The sequence below is a fragment of the Urtica dioica genome, chromosome 11, assembly GCF_054948205.1.
Source record: "Urtica dioica subsp. dioica isolate 48M chromosome 11, U.dioica_male_clone48M_v1_H2, whole genome shotgun sequence".
Taxonomy (NCBI): domain Eukaryota; kingdom Viridiplantae; phylum Streptophyta; class Magnoliopsida; order Rosales; family Urticaceae; genus Urtica; species Urtica dioica.
In genome coordinates this window covers 4,970,352-4,992,689 of record NC_142766.1, presented here as the reverse complement: position 1 = coordinate 4,992,689, position 22,338 = coordinate 4,970,352, and the positions used below count along the sequence as shown (strand labels likewise).

At 37.3% G+C, this 22,338-nt stretch overlaps 1 protein-coding gene across 2 annotated transcripts; it reads right to left on the bottom strand.

Moving 5' to 3' along the window:
- Positions 1-1,441: 1,441 nt before the first annotated feature.
- Positions 1,442-10,919, bottom strand: LOC149380809 (PHD-finger and DNA binding domain-containing protein). Of its 2 annotated transcripts, XM_089630284.1 has the most exons (11): positions 9,177-10,917; positions 8,465-9,079; positions 6,934-7,984; positions 6,094-6,379; positions 5,833-5,957; positions 5,094-5,557; positions 4,585-4,613; positions 3,106-3,720; positions 2,730-2,947; positions 2,032-2,275; positions 1,442-1,878 (listed from the first exon to the last, which is right to left on the bottom strand). In XM_089630284.1, exons 1-10 carry the CDS (start codon positions 10,652-10,654, stop codon positions 2,255-2,257), a joined length of 4,902 nt encoding a protein of 1,633 aa, XP_089486410.1. In that variant the 5' UTR covers positions 10,655-10,917; the 3' UTR covers positions 1,442-1,878; positions 2,032-2,254. The 2 variants fall into 2 exon arrangements, with proteins under 2 accessions (XP_089486410.1, XP_089486411.1); XM_089630285.1 differs by lacking the exons at positions 1,442-1,878; positions 2,032-2,275; positions 2,730-2,947 and having other exon boundaries at positions 3,107-3,230; positions 3,326-3,720; positions 9,177-10,919.
- Between the last annotated feature and the right edge of the window lie 11,419 nt (positions 10,920-22,338).

Here is a 22,338-nt window from a genome sequence, read left to right as displayed (position 1 = left end):
GTGGTGGTGGATACGTACCAAGTGATGAAGACTATAACCGTTTTCATCATACTTTTTTACACATGTTATGGGGGCGGCCACGATGGAGATATGAATGATGCCATATCATTTACGTCTAGCAATGACGTTGATGTTGATGACTCATCAAACAACTTTGGATCAGTGAAAATTACTCCTCAAGACACGGGGTACTCGTACCCGTATTATGAAGGGTCTTCCTCTTGCCTCATCAGCAAATATTGTCCATCACCACCTCCCATCATTACTCCAGTCCAACCGCAACAAGGTTATCCCGCATACTCTTTCTCTGCAGGTATGACTCAATGGGAATACGACTACCATTTAGAAACGTACGAAATGTCATATGCTCATTTCTTTGAGTTGGTATGATTATTGTATAACCGTTGGCCGAGAGATATTACCGGAGTAGTCATTTTTTGGGTTGTTTTTGTTGAACACTTGGATATTTGGTAGATTGTTGAACTATTTTAATTAAGTTTGTGTTGAACTATTTTCATTAGATTTGTGTTGAACTATTTCAAATTGATTATATAATAAAGATATTGTAAACTATTTTCATTTACGTATGACACTTTATAACGATTTGTTCACTGAATAACCCCTCGATAAGTCCGGTATTTGCTGATAAACCCACATCGGTAACAGTAAGTTCACCGGTACGGTTTACCCTTAGTTTCACTGGATACCCTAGTAAACCAAGGGTATCTTCTAGTAACCAGCAAAATCTGAGTCCCGGTACGACATCAGTAACGGTATTCGAATCCTTTATTATTATTATTATCACTATTTTGGTTCTTTATTTTTTTTTAATTATTGTAAATTATTGACTTTGTTACTAAATATGATAGTTGCTCATCAAACATATACCTATATTATATATGATCCGTTAATTTTAATATATAAATATAATATATTATATATTAATATTTTTCAAATTTTCTTAATATTATTATTAATTATCTGTAAATATAAATACACGTTGTATTCTATATGTATTTGTTCACTGGATACTCCTCGATAAGTCCGATATTTGTCGGTAAACCACGCCAGTAACGATAAGTTCACAAGTGCAATTTACTCTTACTCTCACTAAATACTCCGGTAAACCAACAAAATTTAAGTCCCAATACAGTAATGATATTTCGACTACATAAAAAAAATAAAAATAAAAAAATCAGACACAGGAACCCAAAATTCACTGGATGAATCCTTTTACTACATCTATTCCACTTTTCTTTTCCCAGAACAGATAGCAGTTGACTTTGCACGAAAAGAATTAAGAGGTAAACGTCCATTGCTTGGGAAGACAGCATAATTTTAAGAGTGAGTATTAAACTAAGTTAAAAAAAAAAAAAAAAAAAAATTAAAAAAAAATAATAATAAAAAAAACCCCCGCAAGGCAAGAGTCTGTACAAAGATATACTCGGGCCATTAAACCCCCACAATGTTGAATAAATTCCGGGTAATTCCTCTATTTCATTTTTCTCTAGAATGACCTGTACAATGCTAACTAAATTACAATAAAATCACTCATGTCTATGTAGCCCTTGTTCTGCTAAACACCAATCAGTGCAGTTCAGAATTGAATATATGTCAATCCCTTAGTAGATAACCTAACTCAAATGGCTAAATAAACAAATGAGTGTGCAGCTTTAATACATTTGTTAAATGGAATTAATCTATTGTTTTCTCTACTCGGTTTCCTTTCAATCGCAAATCGTTAAAAAAAATGCTGTTGTATAGAGTTAAACCTATAAATAATTACTGCCAAACCGCATCCCGCAAGGCTCAAGGAAACGAACAGCAACCCCCTGGCCTTTTCAGTCTGAAGAATCCATCGGAAAGAACATAAGATGGCTGCAAATAACATCAAGTTATTACTACAATGAACCTGGAAAACTATTCCGTCAAAAACTAAGGTTGTAAACAGTAAATGTGAAGAAGACCATTGACAAAAGAAGAAAGATTTCCTAGTGGGCACTGGTTAGTTTTCCATGAAAGAACGATCACCTTTTTGGCCTCTTTGGCAGGTTCATTTGCTCCTTATGGCGGTTCTAAATCTCCCTGCTGCAACATTTTGAACGTTACATAGGAAGTTGCCAATTCGACCTGCTACCATCTCAGTTCTCCAATAGCCTCGAAAGCATATATATATACACACACACGGGCGTGTGCCCCAACACCAAGTTTTCGGAGATAATGATAATGATCCTACTTCATGTTCTAAAGACCTTCAATTGCATGCAACCTCCAACTGTCAGGGAAACATACATTTCACATTTGTAAGAAAAAAAAAAAAAAGCACTTCAAAGTTAAAACCATTTTAGTTCCGTTATAAAGTCCCTAGAGATTATACATAACCCAACACATTGAGTAGTTCCTCTCACCATTTGCTGCGGATGTACTCTATATTTAAATTTTTTTAACTTAAGAAACCAAATTTTTATTTAAAAAAAAACAAAAAAAAGTTACCCTAATTTGGATTTTGAGACTAAATTATAACACAACTCAAAGATGTAACAACAGGCCATTTTTTTTAGCAAATTGCTTTCGGGGTACCCATCTCCTCATTTGGAGGGGTGGGGTTGCTTTACCAAGTGAGCTAGCCCCTCTTGTCGTAAAAAGAGGACTTACAAATAAAATAAAAATAAACAAATTTGATAATGATTCAATTTGAGATAGTAAACATCAAAGTCTTTAAAGCATACCTCACTCCGAGGTGGGACTGCATTTGAAACTTCCTCAGTACATTCAGCTGCAGCATCACTCTGTATTGCGGCTAACTGGGACATGTCAGATTTGAACTTCACAATCACAGAGTGTGGACATAAAGGAGCGTTCCTTTCACAGCAGGTATGACACCTGAATCCAGTAATGCTATCAATGTTTGAAGTGTCAACACCAACAGCATCTGCGTGATACCACTCTGCATTTAACAAAGGAAGTGACAATTAACCAAAGAAAAAAAAAAACAAATTAACATAGAAGCTGGGGAACAAAAGGATCAGTGTGACAAAATTATATTAAAAAAAGCATATATATTATGGAAGAAATCAGTTCCACATAATGAAGAAACTAACCTACCTTCACAAATCTCGCAACTAATGTAATTCAATGTAGATGCATGTTCAGCTTCATCACAAAGCTGGCATGTTGGTTTGTTTGGAGCAGCAGAGGATTGGTCAGACGGGACTAAAAATCGTTTACTTCTAAAAAGCAAAACACGTTCGTCGTTCAGCTTTCTAGAGAACTGCAAACCATTCAACCAATAACTGCATGAAGTGTTCGATCGCTTTGAAGTAACCTTTTTTGGCTTCTCCTTAATTAGCTTTTTAGGCTTGATCTGTTTGCCTTTCTTGCGCCCACGCTGCTTTTTCTTCTGCAGAATTATACATTTAGCTTTTCTAGCTGATCGGCGTAGAGGCACGACAAGTGGAGCTTTCTTTTTTATTTTAGCTTTAGATTTTGGTGGTCGTCCCCGAGTAGCGACAACTTTTCCGCTTTTCAAGGGAGATGGGTTCAACTCTTTCTTCTGAATAACATTTTTGGGCTTGCGCAATTTAGCATTTCCACCTCTTTTGACACCTTTATTGACATCAATCTGTACGCATACCCCGTTCTGGCAACGGTGACAGGTGTATGAGTAGTTGGCAAGGGTTGCCCCACCAGACTTCTTGGCATGCCTTTTATGAAAGAAACCTGCATAATATAACCAACTCTTAATACTCCACGCTGGAGGCAAGTGAGAGGTATAATAAATCATAACATGGAAAGCAACAAGAAAATATAGGATCATCCTTTAGATAGCCATGTCCTTTACGAATTACAAAAATACAAGTGTGAGCAGATGAAAAAAAAAATGCATCGCACTATTTGCATACAATGTCCCCCGAGCAAAGCAAAAATTTGAAAGAATGAATTATACTAAAGACCGTGCTATGGGAAAGGGAAAAGTAAGAGGCGCCTCAAGAAGAATTCGCCACACTTAAAGCACTAATGATATACAAAACAAATAAAAAAAATTGATACATGTGAGCCATGTGATTGAACAATATAGACAATAACGTCTTTAAGCAAATGATCTACTAATTACTGAAAATTGTACATGGGTTGAACTTCCAAGAACAAATAGCTTATACATGATTTGCAGGTAAAAAGAAAAGAAGATAGTGTAGCATAATAACAAACACCTGAAACAATAAACGAAATTGAGATCCGTGAAATCTTTGGTGATTCTTATTTTCATTTGGATATTAAAAAAGCTTATATTGTTGGCCACCGTATCAGAAGTTTCTTTGAATTAAAGTAAGGTTTAACAGTGCCCTTATGCAGACATCAACACATGCCCTTTTTTTTATAAAAAATAAACAATAATAAGATGAAAAACAGGTCCAGGAACCAACTGTAACTTGTATGATAACTGATAGCTAAGTATATGGAGAAGAGATAAAGAAGAAAACAGAACGTTGATGACTGCAATACATTTCATTAGTATCAATGATAAATGAGAAGCATTGGGAGTCCGAGTATAACTAAATGCCAACAAAAGAAATAGTGACATACCTTTGCAATGCTGGCAGCTCACGGCTTCCCTGAGGATATTTGGGAAAATCAAGTTAATAAAGAAACACACATCGTCTACTATTGGAGTAGAACTAGAAATATACACATTCACATGCACACTCACACACTTCACATCAATATCCACCTCCTACTCCAGTATACTCAAAAGATCGAACCACAAAATAAACACACACAAAAATAACTCTTCCACTTTCATTCCTAAAAAATAACCCTTTTGCAGATTAATTCCAAGTGTTGTGCCTAGAAAAATTCAGAACCGACTCAAGGCTACTGTCTATAAAGTTATAAACCCTGGTTAAGATTGTGTAAACTCATCTGCTTGAACTGTCCTTTTATATAGAGGATAAAGTAACATATTTATTGACGGTTATCACCTCCAGTTAAAGCTCAATTTTGCAGTGTAAGACAGACTGTTAAAAAAAAACCTTGAAATCGTTGAAGTGATAACAATGACGAGAAAACGGTATGCAAGGAAAAATGAATTATACCTGATTAAAACATCTTTGTGGCAGTGGCCACATTCATAATGATCTGACCTCTCTGCTTTTGCAAACAGGTACGAGAATCCCTTTTCTTGTCGAGGCCTCTTCACAACTCTGCCAGACTCAATAAGCTTCATAGATTTAACATCATTAGACTTGCGACCAATTCTTTTCTCCTCAAAGTTTTTCAAAAGATACAAGGGAAGATAAGGCTTCTCCAGCCAATATTTCTTCTTTTCATTGGAAGACTCGTCCACCATGGAGCCATTTTTTAAAACAACGTCAGGGATAGCTCTTCTCTTGCCACCAAAATCAAGTAGATACTTGACAACTCCATTCTGAATGGACTTCCTCCGAATGACAACTTTCTTGAACAACCTGACTGATTTTTTTGATTCCTTATCCAATGTCGGGACAGGGTGCGTGTTCTCGATGTCCTCCCACTTAATGTTTGAATCAAGCTCTCTAAGCTGACATATTGAAGCAGATCTGAGGTTATAACTCAAAATTCTAGGAAATCGACAATTAAGTAAATGACGTGAATATACATGAATCGATACCAAGTGAAGTCAAACCAACTTCTTTATCAAAGCTGATAATTAGATGACTATTTGTCATGAACAATAAATAATAACAAATATCCTACTTCCCAAAACTTTTAATAGAGCGTATAATTGAATTCCCTGAGAGCAGACTTAGAACTTCATTAAACCATAGGATAAAAAATTAGGTTAGGTTATGAAACCTGGAAACCCAGCTGCTCAGAACTTGTTGATGTCAGGACAGCAGCTCGCCAAGCCACATCTCTAGTTCTCTTAGAATACTCGGAATTCTCAGGATACAATATTCCCGGTATCTTTGTACATCCACCTGCAGAATTCAAACGTAAGTAAATTCAGATCAACATAAAGAATTACATTGATGAAAAAAACATGAATAGCAAACAGTAAGCCGCAGTATTACTGATGCTAAAAAAAAGAAAGATAAATGACTATAACTTAGGGACCTTGTCTAGCAGCCTTGGATGCTAAGGAGCGAGGTAAGACCTTCCAAATGAATACTTTACGAGAAAGCATGCCACCCCTCCACCAGAATATTCCTAGTCCACTGGAAGTGTTTAAAGTAGGCCCTGACACATAATCTGAGCCCACTTTGGGCCTTTTCCTTCCGCTCACATTCTTGCCACGTGCAAAGCTAGTTATGATATGAGAAGCGGAACCCACAGATGCATCTGAGTCCACGTGTTTTAACCACTCTGATGAGAATGCAAGGGGAGAGATATTCAACTCTAGCTGCATAAGAACCAAATCCAAATTTAGCACAAATACTTTCAGATATTACATTACTGTAACTTTAGATATCTATAAAAATTATTGTGGAGAAGGCCTTTCTTAGTGAGGGGAGGAAGGCCTTTCTTTTGGTACTATATATTTTTTCCACATGGCCTTCTTTTGGTGTGTTAAAAAAGTTAATGTAGAGGCATTTTTGGGTGGTGTCTCGGTTTTGGCCTTCTCCGACGGGTTTGCGTGTTGGTTTAGCGTGGGATCCTAGGGAGGGCTTTCTCCGTTTCATCTTTTTGTGTAAAACTGGCTTTTGCCATTATTAATATAGAAGTTATTGTTTCCAAAAAAAAAAAAAAAAAATATTGTGGAGGGTCATTGTTAAAAGTATTAAAAAAAATAAATAAATAAATAAATAAAAACTCCAGACTGGAAGATAAACAATGCACTGAGTACAAGAAAAGAAAAATCTGAAAAATCACATTTTAGACAAATAGATCCATGTAACTAAAAAGAGGGATATTCCTTAACACATCAAAACCAGGGAGAATAAGAAAAATCCTTACAGTCAGCAGCAAATGTTTAACAGACGCGATATCAGATGCCTTGGCAGCATTTCTACGCCAAAGCTTGGAATGATTTGGATTCAACCATGGTCCCTGAAGAAGTCCCTGCAGACGGTTTTCGATGGAGAATATCTGACACAAGATATCGGCAAGATGACTTTTCTTATCTGTCCTTGATTCAAGACTAAGCACCTCACTGTTAGAAGATTCCTTAGCTGGCCCTAGATACATGGAAAACAAACACTCCGCGTCCTCCGTCACAGCTCTGCATGTAAAGCACCAACCGCATTTCTCCTTTTGTGCGTCTTCATTAATGTTCTGAATATTTGACCAGCAAAATTTAGAATATTTTTTCCCGATGATTCGCATCTGTCGTGCTATCATTTCCTCGTCGGTCAACTTCAACGTTTCCTTGATTTTTTCTGCTGATTTACCAAGCAGATCCTCTGCGATTGAAGAGGCAATCCGACCAAAACTGTAATAGTTAACATAATTAGTCTGAGACTGCCCTTGTGAAGCACTTTTTTTGGTAGTTGAAGTGTTTGAAGAATTTCTAGGACCAATGGACCCAGTTTTAGCTTCTTCTCTTACATCTAAGGTAGATGTCAATAGACAACCTGCATCAGGCTGATTTTGAAGTTTCTCAGAAACATTGACACAGCCAGTGTGAGACCATCCTTGAATTTGGGCTTGTGTTTGAGTGGTTTCAGCTGATTCTTCAGAGGTAACAATTACACTTCCTGTCACTGGCTTTCCATCTGACATGATGATAGACTTCACATTGACAAAGCCAGGACCAGATTTTTCAATGGTTGCATACATTGATGCCAATGTAACCGACGGTTTAGAAAAAGCAGGACTCTGGAACATCGAGTACAAGCCTTCGATGTTCCGAGTAGTTCCATTCAAGCTTACACCACCCCAGTGCTTGCAAATTCCTACTAATATGTCGCCATAGTAGAAATCCGACAACTTTAAAACTTCGACAACCAGATTCAGGTCATCTCTGTGGTAGTAACTACATAAAGAGTCACTGTCAAAAGATTCTGACCTGCAAAATCAACAATAATAAAAATCAAAGGAGACCTTAATTCTTGTTTTGGTTAAAATCATAATTCTCTAGGCGTATTTATCAAAATTATTCTAACGATGTACACTCCTAAATGTCATAAAGAGCCTTAAAAAAAGACTTTATTTGTTCACCAAGAACGAGAAGACAAATTGATATAGTTTCAGAAGAGATCAATATACCATCGGTTTGATGTTGGATAGTTCTGTAAAATAGGTTGGTTCTTAAGATACTAGTAAAATTCACAGTGAAACTGATTATGGATTCTTTATACTAAAAGAAAGTGGAAGAGTTAAGAAACAAGAACACATTATACGATATCAGCCCAACACAATGTAATGTGAAATGGGTTTGTCTTCACTATTGCATATTTATCTAGATTAGGTATAAAGAAACAACTGATAACACTATTAATTGGTAAAAAAAGAAAAAGAAGGGGAAAAAGGAGTGATCAGAACATACACCAAAAGATAACCAGAGCTGTGGAAGTAGAGTCGGCCATGAGGATCAACTCCAAGCAGTTCTGCCCCTCGAATTGATTTTCGCGAATTCATCCAGGGCTTGTGTCTGTACAGAGCACATTCAGGGCAAAACCAGTCACCCTCAGGTAAATGGTCACTAGCTATTCCTACACACTTCGAATGATATGCAGAAGGACATCCATCACAGCAAATTAGGTTTCCGTCCATCTTACAAAGACGACACTCGTCATGATTTCCATCAGCAGTGTCATCGATGACATCATTGTTCACAGCAGAGACACTAGAAACGCCAATCGATGCTCTCCTTTTCTTATTGGCCTGAAGCTTCATACTCCTTTCAAATCCCATGTCCGGCTCAACTGCCAATGATCTTCGATTCAGCTCTGATCGTATGGCTTCCACTTCAATCAAATGATCACATAAACACCGCAGAATCTCAACTTTTACAGAAGCAGGCTGTTGGCAATAGTCAGCTTTAAATAATTTCAAGCTACTGAGATCAAGACTAGGCTTCATTTCTGAATCGTGAATTAAAAAGTACTCGACCATGAATACCGGCCACGTTATTGCATCTAAGAAATCCCAGTTAATACTCCTACACACAAGCAAAACGCAAACATAAATAAACTATTTAAAGAAGAAAATTTTTATTTGTAACAACTGTCAGAATTAGATCCAGGTTAAAAGAATACCTTAAGCAATCAGAAGCAGAAACAGATCCTTCGGTTGAAAGAAACTCTAAATGTTTTCTAAGAGTACTCAGTATACATACATGCACATAGTCAAACAATGAACTGGGAAACTTGGACTTGATTGCTTCCACGAAATCCTCAAACTCAAAGGGGCTCAGAAACAAAACAGTACTAAACGATCGAAGAAAAGCATAAATTGAGAAAGTGTCAAGCACAGGCATGTCACTCAAATCTAAATTCTGCGAAGAGGGAGGCAAATGAAGCTTCGGAGGTAAAACGACACTAGGCTTCTCTGGTTCGCTTGGAACTGAAGTCTCCGGTTTCTCATCCGAAACTGCACTAAATGCAGGCGAAGATGGCCCATCAGTGAAAAAATCACGAGACTTAGCTTTAGCGGACCCTCTACGAGCACTTCTCCTTAGAACGGGCTGCATAGGGGTTTCCTCGATATCCACTAATTTTTTTCTCTTTCTACAGCTACTTCTCGTGCGGACTGGGCTTTTTCCTGAAACACCCAGTTGCCCATTGATAACAGGCTTCCCAGCCACTTCGGAAATACCATCCCTCACTTCAACATCTATCAAATCCCCATCCCTGGAAAGAGAATCTCCAGGCTTCCAGTCTTCACTGAGCGAGACACTACAACCGTTGTACAGTTCCTTAACAGACCCGAAGCCACTGATCAATTTCACATGATTTTCAACACCCTCTGCACCAATATCTTCTTTCATTTCCAAGTCAACACTTGTCAAAATATTATTGTTCATAGCATTTACCACGAGTGTCTCTTCAACCTCCTTCTTTTGACCTTCTTCAACACGAGTATTACTGAACTTAGCTTCCTCATATTCCTTTACGTCGTCGATAACCTCCAGATTCAAATCAAATTTACACCCCTTTCTTCTCATCTCCACCGGCGAATTCAAACCCTCGTCCAGGGGGTTCGCAACCAAATTCAAATCGATACCCCCGCGCTTCCCCAAACTCCTCTCCGTAATGAAACTCGGATCATCATTCAGATCCAAATTAAACCCAGCATTCAAATCCAACCCGTTTCTCAAATCCCCAGACACATTAGAATCTTCATCAGCCTCCCCTCCTCGCCCTAGGGTTACATCGACCCCAATTTCTTCAAAATTCCCGTTCGCTCCAATTCCAGCTCCTAGGTTTCCCTCTCTGCCCCCATTCGAAAAACCACAATTTTCACCTAGGGTTTCGGGGGAGAAACTATTCAAAGCGGCATTACCGTTACCTGGCTCGCCGAGTCGCTGCCGTTTCTTCGGCTTCCGACCGAGATCGATCGGAGCTCCTCGGACGCCGGTGGAGACCGCGGCGAAGTCGAGCTCCTCGGAATCCCCGCCCTCGAAAACGACATCGAAGCGACCAGACGACGCGTCGTATGATCTCACAGTGCCGGTGGAAATGGCTCCTTCGAGATGCGTCCTCGTCACTGTAACGGCTCGTCCGACGAACTCCATGATCCGAAGGAGAGAGGGAGAGAAAAAGAGGACCTCAAAACGACAGGAGTCCCAAAAAACGACAGAGAAAGACGAAATGGGGAGAGAGAATTGTGTGAATCGGGTTTATCTCTCTCTAAAAAAATGTCTGAAACGTCCAGAGAGAGGAAGAAACAGAAGAAGAAGAAGAAGAAGAAAATGGGTTGTTTTGTTCCCGATAGAGAAGTTGGTCGTACCTTTCCTCTTTCTTACCAAAATAAAACTGCCTTGAAGAGACTTTGTGGAAAAAAAAAAAGAGGGAGAATTAATATTAAAAAAAAAAAATTCTCAATATAAAATCTGAAATCGAAATGAAAGTGGAGTGTTAACTATTGGATGAGAAATTGGCGTGACAAGCCTTAAATGTTAAAAGAAAGTATCTATATAGATCGTGAGATAAGTGTGTATTTAAGTTAAATATCGTTCTTTTCTATGTGTTACTTTTCCAAGTATTTTTGACTTGATGATTAGGTGAAACATAAAAGAGTAAATCTGATTGGTCAACTGATTCCCATTGAAATGATCTTATTCTTATTGGTCACTACTCAATTATTATTAATTGCTGAAATAATAGCCATGAGGAATTTTCCTCTGGTTATGATTCTTTTACGGTAAAAGAATTGGATAATACTTTTAGCTATATAAAAAGAATTATCGGAACTCTAGGGTTGTTTGGTTTTCATTCCAAAAACTGTTTTTTGTACTTTTTGAGTGGAAAAAATTGAAAACAAAAAGTGAAAGTTGTGTTTGGTTTAATTTTTCGGAAAAAAATTTCAAAAAATTTTGAAGTTGTTTTGTAAAATAGTAAAGAAAACTGAAAACAAATAAAAGGTGTTTTGTAAAAAAAAATTATTCTCTTCTCTCCCCCTTCTCCTCATCTTCTCTTTTCATTTTTTTCAAAAACAAAAATGAAAACTGTACCAAACAGCTTTTTGAAAACAACTGTAAAATAATTTTTCAGTACAACTACAAAAATTAAAAAATAGAAAACAAAAACTTTTTGAGTTAATTACCAAACAGGCCCAAAAACTTTTTGAGTTAACTACCAAACAGGCCCAAAACTTTTTGAGTGAAATACCAAACGAGCCCTAATACCTGAGTTCGGTCCCCTATAAAGGCCTCAGCTACATTGCCTTCGTCGCTTTCACTCGACCATTCAAAGAAAATAAGAAAGAGAAAAGAGAACGAAGTCACAAACGAACGAAGTCACGAACGAACGAACCAGACCACGCACGACCCAAGGATTCGGGAGATTGTGACCTGTTCGTGTTATTCTCAGATTTGTTAGACGTGTTTACTTCTACCTGAATTGTCGTGTATTTCTCGTGTTATTTCTTGTGATTCTTTTCTTCTTTGTTCCTCTTCTTATTCGTTTATTCTCTATTTCTCTTCTCGTCTTTGGGATCTTAGGGTTTTCTGAATTGAATCGATCAAGATGAGTACCGAACAAGCAGCGATGTATGCAATTGCCACTGCAGAGGCTTCCTAAAAAAGAATCGTCGATGTGACGATGAAGGTAAATTAAATCATTCATTCATTTTCCATGTTTTAAGCTGCTTCGATTTAATGACATATTCTTCTTCTTAATAGTTGCTCAAGAAAGCTGAGGAAGAGCAGGAACAACAGCGATTGAAGCTCATGGAAAGGGGAATCATTAAGGATGTTGATAAGAAGATGATCGTCGTACTTGCAAATCTTGTGAAGACTTTGATGACGGACGTCGAGACTGAGGTCGGCAAGGGTGATTGGAATCGGGCGAGGTTTATTCTCGTTGCTGTGACAAAGTCCGCAAACGAGCTCGGGATGGCACACATACCACCCTTGATCGCTCTGCTACAAACTCTCCTCGACAGTGAGCAATAGATCAAGCTGGCTGTTCAAGAGCAGAGGGAATCCATCCAGACGAACTTGGAAGAGCTTTTTGCTTTCATGGAAAGGGCTAAGTCGCTGGAGAATATCCGTGCTAAAATAGATTGATATGTTGATATGGTATATGCACTCGTTTCTAACTTGGTTTCGATGTTTCTTGTCACTTGGGTTTGGTTGAAAATCAAGACTTGGTTGATTTTGATTACTTTGAATTTTCTGGAAGCAGTTTATGATTCGCCCTGTTCCTGATATTCCTGAATTTTGAATAGTTAATATATGAATGAGAGTTTATGGTAATACTTGCTAGCTAGGATTAATAAATAGGCTTTCATTATTTTAACATCTGCCGAGATCTTGTTCTTTTTGTTCCTTGATTCGTGTGATAATTTAATTAGCTTGTTAGTTACTAAATAGTTTCAATTTGATTTTATGCTGATATTTTTGGACAGAATCGATTCTCATTAGTATTTACAACCACGGTTTGGTGTGATTTTTAGCAAAATGTCGAGCTATGATCTTCGAACCAACTAGGATGTAATATTCGTAATAAATTTAATTTTTTTGCAAGAGGTTCTGGAATTAGGAGAGAGACAGAAATCGGAAAAGAGTTTTCTAAGTCTTGACGGAATTCGTACCAAAAAAATCTTTATCTGATAAAGAATGTGAGAATTGGTTAACCACCCCATGTAAAAAAAATAATCTGATAAAGGTCGACGATCATAGCTGTTTGATCATCTTATGCTTAATTGTGAATCATATGGACATCACTATCATCAGGTTTTGATCAACGTCGGGTTTCGAAAAGAATAAAATCGCATGTGTTAATTAGATTATTGTGGTTATTTGTATAAGAAAAAAAAACCCTTACGCCTTTGTTTCACTTTCTTTGTCTCAGGAATTTCAATGCCTTTACGACAGCCTCTTCTCAAAGCAATAGTTATATTGTGCTTCATTACTTAGGTGGTTTAACATTTGACATTTATTCTTTTTTCTTCTTCCAAAAATGCCTTGAACCGGCTTCCGAACTAAACGCTTTATTGGCATTTCCCGAAATTTGTTCTCATGCCAAAATGACATTTGTTCTCATGCCAATTTTTCTTATTTTGATATTATGTTTTTGATATTTTGAACGCTTTATTATGTTTTTTCCGTAATGCAATTTCCGGGTTACCAGACTTTCTCAAAAAAAAAAAAACAGCTAGCTCTAGCCCCAAGAAAAATTATTGGTACAAGTAAATGCCAATTATATATATATATATATATATATATATATATATATACATAATTCTTTAGTGGATGCGAACAAAATTGATGTAGTTTAATATCAATATATTAGCAGTTTAAATCTATTGAACCCTTCCATCAATTTTTTTTTTATTGAATCCAGACGGTCGATTCGATTAAGACGTATCGAGTTTAAACCTGGCCTAGCGGTAATAACCGCTAGTCCCGTCCCGCCTAAAGCCCGGACTCCCGTTGTTTGGCCAAACGAGAGTCCCGTCCCGTTAAGTAACGGGACGGTAGCGGGATTTGCCTAACGGGATTAGGCATAAAAAAAATTAAAAAAACGTTTTAAAAGAATTTAAATAATTAAATATAAGAATGTAATTGAAAGGATTTTAAACTAAGTGGGTAGAAAAAAATAATAAAGGAGAATGTGAAATTAAAAATGGGCCTCCTAAAAAATCTCACCGACCCCTAAAAAGGTGCGACGGCGAGGAAAAAGAGCACCCATTTCCTCGTTAATTATTTGAAAAATTATGCCGGACAAGGGCCGGGATATCCCTTAGTTATACAAGTTAGTCTAACCATTTATTGTTGGAATCGATCTAGGGTTTAAGAAAATAATTAACGCTTCGGTAAGCGGCGGAATTTTAAAAATTTTCTTTTACAAGTAAAAACGGTTTTTTTACTAACCTAGACAAAAGAGCAAGTACATGTAACTAAAAACTATTATGAGTATAGAAGTTTACTAACCTTTCTTGAAGCTTGAACTTTGAAGAAGCTTTTGGAAAGTTTGCAACGCTCGTCTCCCCTTGCAGCACGTCTCTCTTTCTTTCCTCGGCACCTCGAGCAACCACGAAAGTTTCTATCACTAAATCACTCGAAATAAAGGAATTAGTGAGTGGACACTTTTAAACACTACGACTTAAGAACGAGTCTTGAAGTCGCAGAGCTAAACACTAGGTCGAGTGAGGACCTAGGTGCCAAAACAAGAAAAATCGAAAAATAAACTAGAGAGAGAGAGAGGAGTTTCGGCCACCACAAGGTCTAGAGAGAGAAGCTCTCAATCTCTAACTTATGTGGAATGAATAAAATGAGGGGAATGAGGGTCCTATTTATAGGAGAAGGGTTGGCCTTGGAAAGAAGTAGTTTCCTCTTATTTTCCAAGTCTTTATGAGCAACCCTTTATTTCCCATTCCTATCCAAGTCACACGGCCACATAAGCCTTCATGACACCTTGGATTTGTTTCCTCTTTTATTTTTCTTCTCCCTTGACTTGTCTTGGCCGAAATTCCCATTGCCTTGAATATGAAATTTGTTTCCTCTTTTTCTTTTGGCAAGTATCTTCATACATTAATGCACAAAAGGAACTCTCTTTCTCTTTGGGTAGTGGGCGCCTATTATGCTCTAGAAAGGCCTTCTAGAAGTTTTTCCATTTGTTCATGACAACATGAAAAATGCCCATTAAGAATTTTCAATAAAATTCTTATGCAATGAAATTAATTCACAAGGCCCAATGATCAAGTCATGGCCGAGTGACATTAAGTCATCAAATGAACTTGTCAAAAAATTTATTGACATTCATTTCATCCTTTGTCTCAAAAGACAAAAATACCCTTTTAACTATTTTCGTTCTTGTTTTGACTTAGCTTCCAGTTTAACTATTCCTATTGATGTGATTCGTGACAGTGACCTCATGGACCCAAATGAACAAAGCTTGAGCTAAACACTTGGACTCAAAAGTTCACAAACCTTTTCCAAGTTTAGCTTAATGCCAACTGACTCCACTAAAGAGTTGACACTGAAAATCTCTCGGTTCAAATGAATTTATTTTCTACTCAAGAATTCGACCTAATTATGATGAGCGGATCCACTTAATATTATCTATGTTTACCCTTCATGAATGTCATCAGCTAGTCGGGATTTACTAAATTACCATTTTACCCTTCTAGCTGTTATTTCCTCAACTCCTTTGTCGCTTGTGAATAAGTTAGAAACAATGTATTGACGAGGAGCTAACAAGTCACATTGTTTCATCCAAAAGAGTCAGGACTCAATTTGGACACTGGCCAGTTCATTTATTCACACTCCAAGGAACAAAGCATGAGGTGACATACATTGCATTTCAGCAATCTTGTACATGGATTCCATATCTATGAGAACTTCACAAAGTTACTCATGACATTCTCACAACTTAGTACTTCACCAATAGGCCCTGTTCGGAATCACATAGTGAGTCCGAACTCTGACTTTCTCAAATGAGAATACTAAGGTGTGAAATGACATGTCTCATTTCAGGATTAAGGTAAGCATGATGCAATTCATACATAGTGACTTCGAGACATAAGAGGTTAAATGGTTTGTTCTTATCTTGTCTCTAGAAGTGCACTGGTCAATTCAGTACCTTCGGAAGATACCTAGAAGAACTATAGAGTCTCCAACTCTCAATGCCTCATAACCAGACATCATAGATTCTTCTAACAATCGTACTGAGGTCAATAGTCCGTTGACCCTAAGATTGCGAATATATCGTTTTAAGCAAACTACGAAGAGTTTGTTCATGCAAATCTACATTTGTCTCTTCGTAAGTTGTTAAGTTTGTTTATGGACTAAAAGACTAAGGTTTTATCATAAAGCTTCAAACAAAGAAAGAATGAATGAACGCTTCAACTTTATTAATGAATGAATAGGCAATTACAAGCAAGAGTCTTCATGAGACTTTATTACATCAAATGTACAAAATAAAGATTACAACTCTTCTTGTGGGCACCATTGACAACATTTATGTTTACATTTGCGAAATCAACTTCAAAATCGTCAAGAATATCGAAGCACATGAATGTTTCTTGTGCTCGATTTCTATGTTGAATCCAATCCTTACCACACGTCAATGCTTCGACCATCTCCAGTTTCAAGCTACATCTTCTATCGTCGATGATGCGGCCCGCGCTACTAAAAGCCGCCTCAGATGACACGGTTGAAACATGGATGGTGAGGATGTCTTGTGCCATAGATGACAAGACCGGGAACCTCCTCGCATTCTGTCTCGACCAAAACAATAGGTCGATGGATTCGTCATCCGGTTTGACTCACTCGTTCCGATCGTACTCTTGGATCTCCGGATGGGACCATGCGTCGGTTGCGCTCGACCTCGTCTGACTTGTCCCAGCTTCTTGTTGTTGAGGCGATGGGTTGTAAGCGGGCGCGTTGACGAAGACATTCGTGTATTGGTGTCTTCTTGGATACTGCGTTTGTGATTGAGTTGCTTGTGCTCGATATTGCGGTAGGAGTTTCGCCTCGTATACCTTGAAAAGATCATAAAAAGCTTGCACGATCCTTGCGAGATCAAGTGCAACGTAATCTTGGTCCTCGAAATGGTTTCTAATTATTGTCAATATTGCCCACAAGAAGAGTTGTAGTGTCTATTTATGTACATTTGATGTCATATAGTCTTACGAATACTATTGCTTGTAATTGCCTATTCATTAATAAAAATTTGAAACGTTCATTCATTCTTCCTTGTCTGTTTGAAGCTTTATGATAAAACATTAGTCTTTAGTCCATAAACAAACTTAACAACTTACGAAGAGACAAATATAGATTTGCATGAACAAATTCTTCGTAGTTTGCTTAAAACGATATATTCGCAATATAAGGGTCAAATGACTATTGACCTCAGTACGATTGTTAGGAGAGTCTATGATGTCTGGTTATGGGGCATTGAGAGTTGGAGACTCTATAGTTCTTCTAGGTATCTTCCGAATGTACTGAATTGACCAGTGCACTTCTAGAGACAAAATAAGAACATACCATTTAACCTCTTATGTCTCGAAGTCACTACGTATGAATTGCATCGTGCTTACCTTAATCCTAAAATGAGACATGTCATTTCATAGCTTACGTATTCTCATTTGAGAAAGTCAGAATTCGGACTCACTATGTGATTCCGAACATGACCTATTAGTGAAATACTAAGTTATGAAGATGTCATGAGTAACTTTGTGAAGTTCTCATAGATATGGAATTCATGAACAAGATTGCTGAAATGCAATGTATATCACCTCATGCTCTGTTCCTTGGAAATGTGAATAGATGAACTGGCCAGTGTCCAAATTGAGTCTTGACTCTTTTGGATGAAACAATGTGACTTGTTAGCTCCTCGTCAATACATTGTTTCTAACTTATTCACAAGCGACAAAGGAGTTGAGGAAATAACAGCTAGAAGGGTAAAATTGTAATTTTGTAAATCCCGACTAGCTGATGATATTCATGAAGGGTAAACATAGATAATATTCAATGGATCCACTCATCATAATTTGGTTGAATTCTTGAGTAGAAAATAAATTCATTTGAACCGAGAGATTTTCAGTGTCAACTCTTTTGTGGAGTCAGTTGACATTAAGCTAAACTTGGAAAAGGTTTGTGAACTTTTGAGTCCAAGTATTTAGCTCAAGCATTGTTCATTTTGATCCATGAGGTCACTGTCACAAATCACATCGAGTATGAATAGTTAAACTAGAAGTTAAGTCAAAACAAGAACGAAAATTGTCGAAAGGGTAATTTTGTCTTTTTGGACATGGCATGAAATGAATGTCAATAAATTTTTTGACAATGTCATATGATGACATATTATATCACTCGGCCATAACATGTTTATTGAGCCTTGTGAATTAATTTCATTTCATAGAATTTTACTTGAAAATTATTAATGGGCTTTTCTATGTTGTCATGAACAATTAAAGAAAAACCTAGAAAGCCTTCCTAGAAGGCTTTTGGCCGTCCAACTCAAGTGAATGGGAGACCAAATTTCGTCCAGCCCTAATGTGAAAGAGAGATTATTTTGTGCATAAATGTATGAAAATATTTGCCAAAAGAAAAATAGGAAACAAATTTCCTCTATGAGGAAATAGGGCAATCGGCCAAGTAAGACAAGGGAACAAAAGATGAAACAAATCCAAGCCTTCTAGAAGTCTCCCTTGGCCGTGTGACTCATGAAGGAATAAGGCAATATTTGCTCATGAATATGTGATATTCTATAGAAGAGGAAAGTACCTTATTGAAGGTAAAACCTCTCCTATAAATAGGGGCCTTATTCTTCTCATTTCATTCATCCAAAGTTTAAGAGATTGAGAGTCTCTCTCTCTCTAGAACTTGGCCGATCATCTCTCTCTCTAGTTATTTTTCGGTTTTTGTTTTGGAACCTAGGTCCACAATTGACCTAGTGTTTTAGCTCTTCGCTTCTAAGACTTATTTTTGAGTCGTCGTGTTTAAAAGTGCCCACACACTAATTCCTTTCTTTCTCGAGTGATTCTTGTGATAGAAACTTTCGTGGTTGCTCGAGTTCCGGAGGAAAGAAGAGAGACATGCAGCGAGGGGAGACGAACGTTGCAATTTTCCAAAAGCTTCTCAACGTTCAAGCTTCTAAAAAGGTTAGTAAATTTATAATGCTCATAATAGTTTTTATTTACGTGTATTTGTTCTTTGTCTAGGTTAGTAAAATCGTTTTACTTGTCAAAAGAAAAATTTTAAAATTCCGCCGCTTACCCGAAGCGTTAAACTTTTTCTTGATCCCTAGATCAATTCCAACACTAATGTACTTAAGAAATTTTTTTAAACCACCAATTTTACATCGACAGTCTAGAATGACTCCAAAACCGTATAATAATGGAACCTTTCCAGCCCCCAATATTTTAAAAACTTGGTTGTCATTACTTGAATACAATCTTCAAAAATTGTTTCGTTTTTATATTTATCAAGATGAACAGCAATTGCGGTCATAGTATGAAGACCGAGAAAAGAAGTAGGAGTGTAAACAGCAGAGAGATAACAAGTTTCTTTGTAAAAAAATGTCGAGAAAAGAAACAAATGATTCAGCCATCCTAATATCATATTCGGATATAGCGTTATCACCATGTTCGCTGTTAATGTAAGAAACAATAACATCGACATAATGCTCGGATAAAAAGTTGGTCAACATGAGAAATGTAGAATTCCACCTAATTTTGTTATCTAGGTGAAATGTGCGCTCTTGGAGACCGTTTACTCTAAGGCGTCTCTTAAGCTCATCAACTCTAGAGGTTGAACTACTTATCCAACTAATGTAATTCCTAATCTTGTTGATCGAAGGGTCATAACTAGCGGCTCTGGCTTGAACTATGAGGTTTATGATATGGGTAGCACATCGTTGATGCAAAAGGGTATCGTCAACATTAAGTTTCTCTTTTAACTCTCTAATCATGACGTTTTGCTTGTGGCATTATCTAAGGTTACACATATAATCCTATCGGTCAAACTCCACTCAGCTATAACACTAACTATGATGTCTAAGATGTTTTCACCAGTGTGAGAACCTTCTATCCTCCTAAAGGCTATGATACGTTTGTTTAGGTTCCAATCGTCGTCTATATTATGCACTACAACGCTCATGAAATCCATCTTAGATTGACCAGTCCAGATATCCGAGGTTAAGGCTACGCTATACCTACCAGATGATATTGTGTGTTTCATTTGTTCCTTTTCTCCTAAAAACCATTTTAGGATATCGGATCTCAAGACTTTCCTAGACATTATTTGAACGTTTGGAATTATAGAACTCATGAATCTAACGAAGCCTTGAGATTCGATATGACTAAAAGATTGATCGGTGGAAACAAAATATTCTACTAAATCACGTCTAAAGCTTACAGGATCGATGTGACTTACCTGGCTTGACGAGGCTCCAGATTGATTCACCTGGCAGTGCCTGTGATGACTCCACAATAGCGACGTCCCGACTCTTGTGTTATGAGCGCTGAAGATTTTGCCACAACTGTGACATTTTCCGGCTTTTTCGCCGTTCGCCGTCACCTCTTCAAAGAAAGTCCACACAACGGACCTAGCACGACGTCGTCGTGGTTGTTGTTGTTGAGGTGGTTGTTGTTGTTCTTGAGCACCTTCATGTTGTTGTTGTTGTCGGGCTCGTCGTTGTCGTCGTTGTTGTGTCTCCTCTTGTTGTTCACGTTGTCGAGGTCGTGGAACTTGACTTCGACGTTGAGGTGGTGGTGGTGGTACGTCTTCTTCTTCCTCCTCCTCCTCTTCTTCATTTGGATTTTGGGTTTCATCGTCATCTTCTTCTTCATTTGGATTTTGGGATTCACGATAATGCTGCTCGAATTCTTGAAATTCTTGAAAAGCCACTTCGGATGGCGGAATTTGAGCTTGATAGGCTTGCTCGGGATCCATTTGAAGGTAGTATGACACTTGGGTGTTTGGAATTTCGGTGAATTCCGAATGGCCGAAAGTAGGAGCGACATAATTTTGATCGAAATGGTATTGGGTGGTTAGGTCGGGGGTGTTTTGAGACAAGTGCAACCAATTTTCTTCGAAACGGTGCATTCATTCACCTCGGGAAGCTCTTCTCCTTCGACCTCATCGGTTGTGGGATGAGGATACACTAGTAGAAAAAAGGCCTTTAATGGCGTTCAAAATGCGCCATTAAATATATTTAATGGCACTTTATAAGCGCCATTAAAAGAGGCGTCGTTAAAAGTCTACGATGGCGCTTAAATGAAAAAAACGCCATTAAATGGGACGACGTGGACTAGGACATTTAATGGCCTTCATTTTTTAAACGCCATTAAAAGTGATGCCATGTCAGCAGCCACGTGAACACTGGGACATTTAATGGCCTTCATTTTTTAAACGCCATTAAAAATTCTTCCAATGTCAGCTACACTTTGATGGCGTTTTTCAATGAAATGCCATCAAATAATTTTTTTTAATTTAAGAATATGTACCCAAAAAAATTTAACCGATTATTTCCTGCACCTAAAAAACATAAAAACAGTAATAATCCATTGTAATACATACCAGCAAAATATAGTTTTCAACGCCAAAAATAAAAATAAAAACCATTATAGTTTTGTTATCCATAATACCATAATTCTTCAAAGTGTCTAAGCTAGAAAAAACACATTTCTAACTATGAAAGTCTACAAAAGTTCTATGACTCACACCATCATCACATTCAAAAGTTTTAACTATGGCTCACATATCCTTCATTGTTTCTCTTATAAATACTTAGATAATAATACTTACAAGTTTGATGCAATTTTGAAAACTCGATAATTTAATAAGGACGAAATATCGTCGGTGCGGTCGTTGATTTGGTCTTTCATGAACTGATCGATAAGATAGCCGTGTGCCCCGTGAATCTCAAATCTCAACTCCGTCAAACCCTATACATATATAAGACTGATGTAATGAATTGGGGTAAGCATGACATATATAAAACTGATGTAATGAATTGGGGGTAAGCATGAATTAGAATCAATGAAAATGAAAAACAATTTTCTATCATCCCTGTTACCATTCATGATATTTTCTTATCTGTGTTATGCCTACGTTTAAAAAAATATAGCTTTACATGCAGACCTTTGATTTATGTTTCATACACAGCAATCACATCAGATTTGCTTCGGCTCATTCAAATGGGAAAAAGTCAAACCTGGGTATTATATTTAAAAAAGAAAGAAAAAAGGTACAGCCTAGAAACAAGAAGTAGAACACAAAACCTGTTTTGCTGTTGCAATGGA